Genomic DNA, 13149 nt, shown 5'->3' on the forward strand with positions numbered 1-13149 from the left:
CTTTTCTGACCATAACTTCACTTTCACCTTGGAATAATCTCCCACTACTGATCCTCCAAGCACTTTCTCTCGTTCCCACTCTTTTCAAATCCCTCCTTATAACCCATTTCTCCCACAAATATTTTCCAAGCTGAACTTCTCAGCAGTGATCCCTTCCCAGTCTCATGCACCCAAAAGTCTGATTTTGCAGGGAGGGGGAAGAGAATTATTTTATTGTAGATTAATTTTAAGGCGGTTCTAAAAGTCTTACCTGGTTGCACTGCAGGGTTTGGTTTTTATGTGTTTGAACTAGATACCTGCAGTTTCCCTAAAATACTTTTCCAGGCCTAGGACTGATACAGCTCTTCAGATCTGAGCATCCTCAAACTCTGGAGGTGTCGAGAACCAGCTCTAGAGCTGAGTTTTTCCAGACATGTCTAATTTCACTTTTTAACCCCCCAACATTCACTGTTCCAGCCTGTCAGTCCCTCAAGACATTTTGCTTATGTTCTTTGGGGCAGGGACTGCATCTGGCTCCCTAAAGCACCTTTGACATGTATGAATTACATTAGTGCCAAGCGTGCAGTGTTTGCACTGTTGTACATTGCAGTGTCCCAGCAAGAGGAGCTGTGGGACCCATCCGGGCAGTGCCCCACAGGTGAGCCAGGAGCACGACTAATACTTTTATTTGTTCAGCAATGAGGGGCCCCTTGCCATGGATGGGAGCAGGAGCTCACCCCGCACAAGAGTGTGGGGCTGCCTGGCCCTAGCCAGCTCGGAGGGGAAGGGACATGTGGGGGGGGTTGGAGATAGGGCAGTGGTGGGGTCTGGTTGCGAGTTGCGGGGCTGGATACAGTTGGGGTAGGGGAGGGGCGGACTGGTACTGGGGGCCGGTTGCCGTTGCTCTGATCTCGCGCAGGCTGTTGGGCTCGCGCCCGCGGCCGTTAGCCGCGGCAGAGTCCCCAGAGTAGCCTCGCGCTCCCTCCTGGCCGCTGGCCTCCCCCTCTGCTCGCGGGAAAAGGGAGGAGGCGAGGGAATCCCTCTCGCGCGCGCGGCGTGTCTTTTGTGTTTGTACACACAGAGCCCGGCTCAGAGGTTGCGCGGGGGCAGAGATGAGGGAGGGAGGAAGGGGAGTGGGCGTGGCCAAGCCTCCCCTCCATTGTGCACCATTGGCCTCTTGGCGGAGGAGGGGGCGTGTCCGGGGCGGGAAGGGGCGTGGCCAGGCGGCGGGGACGGCCCTCGCGAGTCAGCCATCTTTCAATTGTGCTCTCAGCCGCCGCCGCCAGCAGCAGTAGCTGTAGCTCCTCCTCGCTTCCTCCCTCCCTGCACGGCAGCCGCTCTCAGCCCAAGCGGACGGGGGTAAGTCCCTAGCTCTCCCCCCCAGACTCCCCGCGCCCCGCAACGCGGCGGGGGCCCCCATGGCCGCCCCCCAACCCGCCGCACAAACTTTTGGGGGCCAGAAACCGCTGCTGGGAAGCGGCAGCATCCGGAATCCCCCTTCTCCTCGCCACCTTCCCCTGCTCAGCCAAGGAGCCTGAGCTGCTCCCTTCCCCAGCACCCCCAGCCCCTCTTCGCTCGATCATTGCCCCCCTGTGCCCCCCTAACCCCCACTCCAAACCCCCACCAGCACCCTCCCCAGCCCCTTAGCTACCTCCTGAGCCCAACATCTCCCCGGATCACGGCTGGGAAGCAGCTGCAAAGAGGAGCCACTTGCCAGCCCAGGGTAACTCTCCTGCCTTCCTTCCCCTGCTCCCCACAGTTGTTGCTCAGCTTCACCATCTTGTCTCTTTTCTCTGGTCACCGACCATATTTTTTTTCCTATTGCATAAAAAACAATAAAAAAGGAAAGAAATTTGCAAAAGAAACAACCGCAACCCAGTGCATTTTTTTGCATTTTGATTGCAAACTTTTCCCCCATTCCCACTTGATCTGCACCCACATGGTTTGGAGTTCCTTGTATTTTTTGCATTATTTTTTGCAATTTTATTTTTTTCCCTCTTTGCAAAAGGACTAGGGCTGCATTTCGTGATTGTTTCCATTTTGTTCGGGTCTGGGAGATGAGTTTGCCAGTGAGAGGCGCTTGGGAGCGAGGCAACCTTGGAAAAGCAATTGCACAGAAAGAGACAGAGAGGCAGCACCAAAAACAACCCCCCAAAAAAGTTTGTTGCTTTCTTGAACTTAAGTCAGACTCTTTTTGTTTGCAGCATAAATACCAATTTATGTGTATTTGCTTTTTAATTTGCGGGCATAGCCGAGCGATTGCAATGGGCAGGTTGCTTTGCAGAAAGCATTGAGGGGCTGCTTGTCTGCTTTCCCCGTCTCTACTATTTTGAAAGAGGTATTTTTGCTCAATGCAGACTATAAATTGGATGCAAGCCCCCCAATGTTTTTCAGGTAATATTTGTAGCACTTTTCAGCTGACGGGGGAGAGCTACAGGGGGCAGTAATAATCTCTTATCTGTTGTTTGAATCGACCTATTTAGGTTTTGCTGCTGCATCGTTCCTGTTTAACTCTTGGGTGAAACTGCATTTTAATAATAATCGAAGGTCTTCAGACACTTAATTTCTTTTGCAATTAGCTAAATTAGGCCGATAGTCCTTTTTGGCTAGTGTGTTTTCTCCTAATTCAGCAGTTGAAAGGGAAGGATTCCTTTATGTGGCAAGCAGTTACCTAGGGTCGCAGTTTCTCTTGTGAGAAGTGTGGTGTTTGCATTGTACAGAGGTATAATCGGGATCATTTTAATTGTTCAATGTTGTTCGTCGTTTGATTCTTGTTAGACAATATTTTTAAGGTGTAAAAAGTAAATCTGCATTTCCGGAACATCTGAGCTAGTGGTTAGTTTGTTGCAGTGTGTGATCGCATGGTAATTTTTTACCGATAGGTGTAAGGAAGAGAAGTTTTCAGGAACATGGCTCGTACCAAGCAAACTGCCCGTAAATCCACTGGTGGTAAGGCACCTAGGAAGCAGCTCGCTACGAAAGCAGCTCGCAAGAGTGCGCCCTCTACTGGAGGGGTCAAGAAACCTCATCGCTACAGGTACATAAATTACCAGGGACAAAGCTTGTGATGCACCATCCCCTTAACCAAACGGAAACGTTTATCAGAGCAGAACTTTTTGCATTGGGGGAACTTTGGTGGTTTTCATTTTAATTCTTGATCAGGGTGATTTTTACAATGCTTTCATTATTTCACCACTTGATTATGAACAAGTTTTAAATAATCCATAATATGTTTTATGTAGAACATTTGTACAGTGACTTAAATTTACATGTAGTAATAATGGGCTTATTTTATTTAATAGATTATGCATATTAAATTATATTTATGCAATTAAGACCACGTTTAACCTTAAACAAATAAATGTCATCCAAACATATCTGCACTTTGGTCATTTGGCTTCGGATTAATTTAAGTATTGTAACAGAATTAGACTGGAATAAACTTTAATGCACAGAACTGATATTCATTTACTTAAACTGGTACAATTCTGTCTTCACAGCTATTTTGCTATTTAATGAACTGACAGTGTAGTTAAGATATTCTACCATTAGAGGGCAGAACATGTCTACATATAAGCAGAACCTCTGCAAATAATTTTATGTTCAGTTAACCTAAAATGAAGACTTAAATAGAGGAGGAAATAGGCTAGAATTACAGGTAAATCTCTTGCTGACAATTATGTTGTAATAAACTCTTTCATCCGGAAGGATCTTTGCACAATGAAGAGTTTTAACATACCATGGTTCATCTTGAGGGATGGTCATTGTTATTAAAGCGTGTGTGTGTTTCCTTTTGAGAAGAGAACAGAAGGGCATTTGGGAAAGTGAATGTAATCTTGAAACATTGCAAATGCATATTTTAAAAATGTTTTAGTCTGCATTCATGGTCCATAAGTAATATTAGAGAATACAGATGAGAAAAGGGTGGAAATTAATACTACAAATTAGTAAGTAACTTAAGGCAAAAAATGCAGCAGTTTCATAATAAATGAAATATACACAATAATCATGCCAGAAATGAACTGTGTGTTTGCAAAAAGATGGCATTAACATGAATTTTTAGTTAAAACACTCATGTAAGGAAATTTCATGAGAATAGATTTTAAGTTCTTAGGATAAAATATAACAAGGATATGGTGTTTTTCAATGCCATTTTTATGGTAGTAGCTACAGAGTAGGGAGGGAATGACCTGTTTTTGACATGAATTAGCTCAGGGGTAGGCAAACTATGGCCCACAGACTGGGTCCGGTCCCTCAGGGCTTTGGATCTGGCCCGTAAGATTGCTCCCTGTGGCGCCGCAGGCCCCGCGCCGCTCTCAGAAGCGGCGAGCACCACTTCCCTGCGGCCCCCAGGTGGGGAGGCAGAGGGCTCTGTGTGTTGCCCTTGTCTCCAGGCACCGTCCCCCGGCCAATGGGAGCTTCGGGGGAGATGCCTAGCAGTGCAGCAAGGGCAGAACACGCGGAGCCCTCTGCCCTCCCACCCCCAGGGACCTCAGTGCTTCCTGGAGCGGGCCAGGGCCGGGGCAGGCATGCAGGGAGGCTGCCCTGGCCCCGGTGTGTGCTGCTGCCACCCTGGTGCCGCTTTAGGTAAGCCGGGTCGGAGCCCGAATCCTGCCTGCACCCTGCTCCAAGCCCCATGCCTGCACCTCGTGCCCCTCCTGCACCCCAGCTCCCTGTCCTGAGCCCCTTCCTGCAGTCCACACCCGTCCTGCACCCCTGCCCTAAGCCCCCTCCTGCACTCTACACCCCAGCCCCCTTCTCTGAGCCCCCTCATATGCCCCAATCCCTTGCCCTGAGCCCCTTCGTGCACACCCCACACTCCCTCCCACACCCCAACCCCCTGTCCCAGCCCTGCATACAATTTCGCCACCCAGATGTGGCCCTCAGCCCAAAAAGTTTGTCCACCCCTGAATTAGCTGGTTGAGGTAAATCCTTGGGTAGAGTCTTGCCCATGAGAAAACTCATGTTAACACTACAACTTGCATTGTCTACACTTAGTTTAACACATGTTGATTAGTGTACGTTAGCTAATGTGTTGTACACCTTTTTTCATGCTGAATACAAGACTTCGGAGGGCCTACTCTTGTTGCTTATCCATAGGTGGAATGCCTGGTGAAGCTAATATATAAATGAATGATGAGATCAAGCTCTCTTTGTAAGTCAAAATGTTTTTGTGTTGTAAATACCGAGATGCTTCGTATTACCGAAATGTAAATACAGAGCATATACAAAACGTTCCTAGTTCAGATTAGAAGAACATGGGTTATGTGATACTCTAAAATGATATAAATTATTTGTAAATGTTAATTATTTTTGTATTAATTAAAAGGCCGGGTACTGTGGCTCTCCGTGAAATCAGACGTTATCAGAAGTCTACTGAACTTCTGATCCGCAAACTTCCCTTCCAGCGTCTGGTGCGTGAAATTGCTCAGGACTTCAAAACAGATCTGCGCTTCCAGAGCGCTGCTATTGGTGCTTTGCAGGTAAAACTTAAAGGAAGACTGTGATTTATTTTCAGGCCTAATTTAAATGAATTTCTTGTGCGTGGATGTCTGTAGATGAGCTTGTGAAACTTAATGCACTTATTCTGCTTAGATTTGTATGTGTCTGTATTCATATTCGGAAGGTGGTTAAATGACATCCCTGTCTGCTAGTGTGGATTCCTAATAGTTTGAGTACTGGTTAACAAAATGAGTTACCTGGTGTTTCCTCATGCAAATATCTAAAAACATCACAAAGAACTAAAGAAACATCCCTAAATGAAACCTCTAATATTTTTTTAAAAAATAATTTAAACAGATTAACTCTTAGAGTACCCTGAATACCTGAAAAAAGGTTTATCAAGGAAATAATTCATCATGCTGAGAGTGGAACTGTTGGGACATTGCTGTAAATATGCATACAAATTAATCTGCAGTAACTTTTATATAAGTAGCCATATGCTGGTAAAACATGGAAATATGACTTAAAAGAATATTTTCTTTAGAGCAGTAGCTGATAGGGCCATGCTGTTGCCTTTGTTACTATGGGAGAGAGGATGTGATAGGTCAGTTCCGTAAAGTCATATAATTGGCTAGGCTGTTTCTATGGTTAGTCAGAATTTCACTCGATTGGTGAACTTCAGAAGTAGGCATCTACCGATTCAATTCTAGGTGAATTGAAGCTACAGCGTTCAATTTGCCCAAAGTAATTAACTTTTTGTTGTTGAAACATTTATAATTTGATAAAATCTAGTTACTGAAACAACTTTATAAAAATGCCATAAGTATATTATTACAATTGGAAATAGCTGTCATAAAAAATCTCGTAACTTATTAAATGCAGAAACAGTACTTTTCTCATAATAAACTGAGATAAATCTTCTGTTGCTTCCTCTCACTTAAATTTTGTAATAATTAACATCTTTGAAAGCCAAGCACTTTGAGAGTAGATAATCTGTGTGTGTTTTTAATTTAAGGTTTCAGGACACTCAAACAAACTTCACTGAGCACACATTTAGGTAACCAGGGCTTGTCTAAAATACACTTAGTATGACCGTGATTAATAATTGCGGATTTGCCAGCATTTCAGTTATGTACTACAAAGTATATTGGGAAATTGGTGGCTTTTTATTGATCCTGCTCTTTCAACTTAAATCCTGAATAGTTAATTTTTTTTGTTACTGCTGCACATAAAAATGATTTGGCAATTTTCAGTATTAAATTTTAATACAACTGTAACTTAATAATATAACTGGATAAAGCTGCTAATAGAATTATATTATAGCAGAAGTGGCCATCTGTGGCTTGCAAGCTTCATGCGGTTCTTTTACAGTTAGTGTGTACCCCTCCACATCTCCCTCCATACTCTATCTACCAGACTGGGGGTGGGAGAAGAGTTCAGGGCTTCTGCCCTGTGGCAGCATAGTGGGGCTAGGGGCTTCTGCCAGAGACAACTGGTGCCTGCTGAGAGTTGGAGGGACAAACATTTCAATTGTGCCTTCCAACAGCTTGAGGCATGCTACCCTCCCACCCACCCCCCTCGGCCCCTCCACCCTCATCAGCCCTTCCCTGCAGCTCCCAGGTGTTAGCTCTGCTGCGTGGAGATGCAGCAGCATAAGAGGTGGCTCTCCCTACAGCTCCCAGCTGTTTGCCCACTGCCTCTCCCCATGGCCGCAGCTCCCAGCTTGCTGGCTCCAGCAGCTGCTGTGCAGGGCGGGGGCCTGGTGGCACCATGTGACAGAGCAGGGCTAGCAAACCCTGACAAAAATCGGGGGGGGGACGGGGACATGACCCCACATGTGTTGCCTCTGGCTTCTGCCCAATGGAGAGGTGAGTCTTGAGGTTTCAGCCCCACGGAGCATGCCTGCCGAGGCTTGGGACTTCAGCAGGAGTGGGGATGGAGGCCTGAGCCTGAGCAGGGTCAAGCTCTCCCCTCCTCACAGGACTGAAATCCCAAGCCCTGACAGGTGCACCTCAAGTCTTTGAGCTTCTGAAGATTGTTGTATGCAACTCAGGGCGTCAGTAAGTTTGGTCACCCCTGCATTATAGCATCATTTCTTCTCTTCTCATTGTGAAAAATAGTAATGCCTACTTGTCTTGATGAAGTTCTGTGTTCAGGTAATTAGAAGGACCAAATATTTCAAGTGGGTGGCTTGTCTCTAAATGATTTTGCTGCTTTATTTTTAAAGTAAATGCCTGTGGTTAGTGACCCATACATGCTTAACTTCAACCGCTAATTTCAGTGGGGCTGACATGCTTAAAGTTAAGCATGTGCAAAAGTGAGGGATTGTGCCATGAGGCTTTTAAATCCTTAAATGGTGTTTTAAAACCTAGTGGGAGCTTCTCAAGATTTTTGGGTTTGTCTACACTAGTGGGGTGTTTTTTTTTTTTTTTAACCTGAAATTAACTGATTGCAAATTAACTCAAGGTTGCTAAAACATTTCAAAGGCTAATCTGGACACATCCCACTTATCCCTTTTGTTTCAGGATAGAAACCTTCGGTTTACTCTAGTGCTCAGCCTAGTGGTAAATCTTGCCAGGCAAAAAGGGCATGTGTATTTATTTTTGCAATCCTGTTGGCTCATCCTAGTTACCTGAACATGATTGAAAAGCCCTATTAAGATGCAAGCTAATTTATATTGAGTCTATGTTGTAGACTGCACTCCCTTTAGCTTGACCACTTCACTATATGTTAGTGGCAGAGTATCTGGTCTACACTAGGCTTCTAACGTGTATTTGGCCTTGTTGTCAGTAGGAAAAGCTGTGTGCTGAACTCAAAATAACTAATTCCAGGAAAAATCCTAGTGGAGAAAGGTAGTTGGTAGTTTTCACATGAATTAGCAGGTCAAGTTTAAGATGTGGGAGCCTAGACACACCTTTTGCTCATTGAGACATACCTTTTAATGCTACAGTTATCCTATTATTCCATTCACAAGTACAAGTCAAAAGAAAGTTCAGCATCAATCTATATAATTTGTAAAAACTTTAAGCAGTCTTCCAAATTTGCTTTACAGGTATAGAAGCTGCAGAACATCTGTATGGGCTTCGTACCTGTTTCTGTATTGTGTATTTTAGAAGCTAACTTGAAGGTTACTTGATGTTAGAATTCAGACTCTTGCTCACTTCACAGTGTAAGCTGTTCTACTGAGTTTAGTGTCACACTCAGTCATAATAATGAGCTTTAAGTTCCTCATCAAAGTATTTTAAAATGATTGAATATTTCTTTATTCAATTATAGGAGTACTGTTGTAGCTATAATATTTCCCCATATCTTACGTTTTGGTCTAAGTATCTCTGTAATCATCTTCCAGAGAATATCAGCTAAATAGCAGTGGTATACCCAACTTTTATTTGACCGAAGGTATAGCAAATCATTATCTATGGAAGTAAAAGTAATACAAGTTGTCTGTTTGTAGGGATGCAGTGAGAGAGACTGCCACACTATTGAAAATACTGAACTGTTGCTATCTTTAATAGAGACGTCCCTAGACTTCTGATTATTACAACTACTTGAGATTCTGTCATGGACTCCTGTGTTCTTTTAGGTGCTACGTGTGTAAAAAGTCTTTAACTCTTTATTTCTTCTGTAATAGGAGGCAAGTGAAGCCTACCTGGTTGGCCTGTTTGAAGATACCAACCTCTGTGCTATCCATGCCAAACGTGTCACAATCATGCCAAAAGATATCCAGCTAGCACGCCGCATACGTGGAGAGCGTGCTTAAACTCCACTGTGGTGGGTTTGTCCTTCTCAGTACAAATCTCTTCTTCCTGTTATTGGTAGTAATGAACGTTAGATATTTTTTTTCCATGGGGTTAAAAGGTACCTAAGTATATGGTTGCAAATGGAAACATAGGGGACAGAATCGGGTATTGGCAAGTTTTTTTCCATTTTCATTTGTGTGTGGATTTTTAATATAAATGCGGAGACATAAAGCATTAATGCAGTCAAAAATGTTTCAGCGAACAAGTTTCAACAATTCAACTTTATATCAATTATAAATAAACCTGTCAAATTTTTCTGGACAATGCCAGCATTTGGATTTTTTTAAAACAAGTAAATTTCTTATCGATGGCAATTAAATGGTGTTTTTAGTATTTTTATCATACAGTAGATTCCATCCATTCGCTATACTTTTCTAACTGAGTTGTCCTACATGCAAGTACATGTTTTTAATGTTGTCTGTCTTCTGTGCTGTTCCTGTAAGTTTGCTATTAAAATACATTAAACGACACCTGCTTTTAGTATTGTTTTTTAAACCTTCTACTTGGATCATCCTAGATACAAGTGTTCAGTGTATAGCTTTTTTGGACAACTTTTCTACCGATTCCTCTTCCTGCTCCAGTCTTAATACTGAAAGGTAACATTTCCAGCATTGTTTTAACATTAGCTTGGTTCCATAAAAGTGTGTACTCTCATTAACTGTGAAGTAGCTGCTTTATTAAAAGAAAATAAAGTTAGAGTTTTGAGCCTCTAATCACTTCAGGGTTAAGCAACACTTTTTGATAAGTAAGTCACTGGGTAAGAGTTCTACATTTCACTATATATTAAAAAAATATTGTTGGTAATCTGACTTTTTTTTTTTCTTCAAGTAAAAACTGTTCATTTATGCAGAATCTGGAAGTAAACCTTCAGTCGATGCAGAACATAATCAAAAGAACCTAAGGCAAACCAAGGCAAAATGTATTTTTTTTTTTTATTCATCTCTTCCCCTGCACACCCTCCCCACACTGCCCATCTCATTCTGAACTAGGTAATGTTTGTTTTGTTTTGCCTTTTTTTAAACAAAGTTCTTTGCACCATTGCTTGTAATTCCTACTCCCTGTTCAAAATCATAATATAGTACCTGCATGATAAGTCATCATTTAGTTTTGATCTCTCATGCAAGTAGTGAATCAAGCTGGGTAGGTACTGCAAATGCTCATATTGGAATACTGTTTAAACTATCCTTGATTGTGCCTCTCTGTTTATTTTAAATGAATGTTCCAAACTTCCTGCTGTAAGACTTGATTAATTTGTAATTTTTGAATTCATAATAGTGGTTAACTTCATTGGAAACTTGACTTTAAGGATTCTTATCATCCAGCTGAGGAATGACATACCACATTACTCGTTTTTAGTCAACAGCCCTAATATCTAATGAATTTCTGCTCTGTAACTCATTTACAGGTAATAATCTAAGTGAAATTCTCCCTTGTGCAGAGTTCCTACAAAACCTGTGTGCCTCTGAGTCCCTCAAAAAAGGACTTCCTGGCACAGAGGCTTTATGCAAGGGTGAGTTTCATCCTCTGCAGATACCTTGAAACAATAGAGATTCATGATCTGTTTTAGCAGTTCCTAAAGAGAGAGAGCCAAAACTTATTCAATAAATCATGTTCATAACTTGTCCAGCTCTAGTAGTACTGAATACTATCTGCCAGCATTGTTCAGAGTAAAGCCTCTCTTAATGGAGTAGCTTGTCGAGGAAAAGTAATGCCATACAGTGTAGTTAGAGCAGATCGTTTGATGCTAAACCTGTCCAAATCTGTGAACCAAATATTCATCGATATTTGATTGACTGTCTTACAAGAACCGAACCAAACCAATAGAACTGTTAAAGGTGAGCAGCAAAGATTGTTTAAGTGAATTGAGATTTCAAGCCTGTCCTCTCTGCACATGTGTCTGGTAAACTCACTTTAACACAAAGAGCCTATATGCAAACATTAACTGCCTGCAATGTCATATAGTTAGGGCCCTACCAAATTCTCGTCCATGAAAAACCCATCAAAGACCATGAAATCTGGTCTTTTGTGTGCTTTAACCCTATACTATACAGATTTCACGAGGGAGACCCCCAATTTGAGAAATGCTGGTCCTGATCTGAAAGGGAGTTGCAGGGGGGTCACAAGGTTATTTTAAAAGGGTCGTATTGCTACCCTGACTTCTGTGCTGACTTCAGAGCTGGCTGGCCAGAGAGCAGCGGCTGTTGGCTGGGTGCCCAGCTCTGAAGGCTGTGCCCCGCCAGTAGCAGTGCAGAAGTAAGGATGGCAATACCATACCATGCTATCCTTACTTCTGTGCTGCTGTCGGTGGTGGCTTCGCCTTCAGAGCTAGGATCCCGGCCGGCAGCTGGAGAGCGGCAGCTCTGGCCAGCAGCAGCACAGAAGTAAGGGTACCACAACCACACTTAGAAAAACCTTGTGATCCCCCCCCCCCCCCCCCCCCCCGGCCAATTTCTTTTTAGGTCAGGAGGGACCCCTACAATTACAACACGGTGAAATTTCAGATTTATATAGCTGAAATAATGCATTAATATTAAAAATCCCATGACCGTGAAATTGACCAAAATGGACCGTGAATTTGGTAGTAGGGCCCTACCTATATTTGGATTTCCAGTTTATATACATCAGCTGATAACACCTAAACTGGTTAAATTAATCCAATTTTCTGTAGCTGGCAATGATGTTGGCTATTTTTCCTATAACTTGAACTAAGTATTGGTAGGTAAAGGAGTGGACGGACTTAATTCCCCCCCCCACACACACACACATCAGAAAAATAAGTCTAAATGTGTTGGTATGGGATATTAGTACATATGTTTTTAATAGGGTTGGGGAGAACAGAACAATAAGGCACCAACTGACTATAAACTGCAAAACGTTTTCTCAAAGAATTTAACATTTTTATTTAAAGCTAATAAAGCAAAGCTTTAAATCGACCAAAGCAAGAGCATTCAGAATGGAAGGAAGGCTGATACCCAAACCTAAACTTGCCATGTTTTTCTTGCAGTCAGGATTGAAGCATGTAATGTTAGACTGTTCTTAGATTCTTGCATCTTTCCAAAGTGCTAGTTACAACTGTTACATCCCTAAAGAAGTGATGTGCAGTGAATCGTGGTATGATTTGTTAGGAGAATATTTTCCCCCAAATCTTTTATTGAAAGAGCTTGTAATTTGAATATTAAGTACCCTTCCTCTGTAAGTTATTCCTGTGGAATTTTTGGCCTTTAGCTTTCTGCCCCCATTATAAAGAAAGCAGTAGATTTGTGAAAATAATCTACACCAGAGTATTGCTTTACATCAGTTGTTTCTATAGTGTCCCCCTCCCACCTTGCCCTTTCAATATTTACCATGAGAAGCAGCAGACGAGCTCCTGAATTGATCATTTTATTTAAAAAAAAATCAGATCTTACCATAAGACAAGTGTCACTTACTTTCTTAAAACTTGCACTCAATAGGCTACTTTATCTCCTAGCTCAGTGAATATGCAGATGCTAAACAAATAAATCGGTGGCTATTTTCATGGGAATGGACAGGAAATGTGAAGTCTCCAGTTTTTTTTGGTCAGGTCTTGGAATGAGATCTACATGGATTTAACAGTTTGTTTTTTTTTTAAGTGGGGAGAGAATCAGGCTGTAGACCAGAGAGTTCTTAAACTAGCATATAAGCTTCATGTTCTGTCCTTTCACTTCACAGCAATTTTTTTTTTAATAAGGTGGCATGCGAACCAATAAAGCTTAAGAGCCACTGTTCTAGATCCTTCTCAGTGTAATGTCTCTAAGAGCCATGATGACAATGACTTCCTTGCTGGATTGGGAATTTGCCTTAAAGGCAGCTTCCACAGTGCAGAAGGGCTGGGAGGACAAACGTGCTGGTGTTAAGTACAGAAGTTGCCCAGAGAGAGAGGACAAAGCTGCTGCTAGCTTTAACCCGC

General features: G+C 42.7%; 1 protein-coding gene across 3 annotated transcripts; it reads left to right on the forward strand.

The window, feature by feature from the left end:
* Positions 1–1223: 1223 nt before the first annotated feature.
* LOC127048756 (histone H3.3A) lies at positions 1224–9691 on the forward strand. Of its 3 annotated transcripts, XM_050948656.1 has the most exons (5): positions 1241–1338; positions 1988–2138; positions 2862–3016; positions 5309–5462; positions 9053–9691. In XM_050948656.1, the coding sequence occupies exons 3-5, from the start codon at positions 2889–2891 to the stop codon at positions 9179–9181; spliced, it is 411 nt and encodes a 136-aa protein (XP_050804613.1). In that variant the 5' UTR covers positions 1241–1338; positions 1988–2138; positions 2862–2888; the 3' UTR covers positions 9182–9691. The 3 variants fall into 3 exon arrangements, with proteins under 3 accessions (XP_050804612.1, XP_050804613.1, XP_050804614.1); XM_050948655.1 differs by lacking the exon at positions 1988–2138 and having other exon boundaries at positions 1224–1338; XM_050948657.1 differs by lacking the exons at positions 1241–1338; positions 1988–2138 and adding an exon at positions 1619–1702.
* Positions 9692–13149: the final 3458 nt, after the last annotated feature.

The sequence above is a fragment of the Gopherus flavomarginatus genome, chromosome 4 (assembly GCF_025201925.1).
Source record: "Gopherus flavomarginatus isolate rGopFla2 chromosome 4, rGopFla2.mat.asm, whole genome shotgun sequence".
Classification (NCBI taxonomy): domain Eukaryota; kingdom Metazoa; phylum Chordata; order Testudines; family Testudinidae; genus Gopherus; species Gopherus flavomarginatus.

Coding starts and splice junctions, on each gene's coding strand:
- LOC127048756 (XM_050948655.1), top strand. CDS start 2,889: ATGGCTCGTACCAAGCAAACTGCCCGTAAATCCACTGGTGGTAAGGCA. Junction 3,017..5,308: donor AAGAAACCTCATCGCTACAG/GTACATAAATTA, acceptor ATTAATTAAAAG/GCCGGGTACTGTGGCTCTCC. Junction 5,463..9,052: donor CTGCTATTGGTGCTTTGCAG/GTAAAACTTAAA, acceptor CTTCTGTAATAG/GAGGCAAGTGAAGCCTACCT.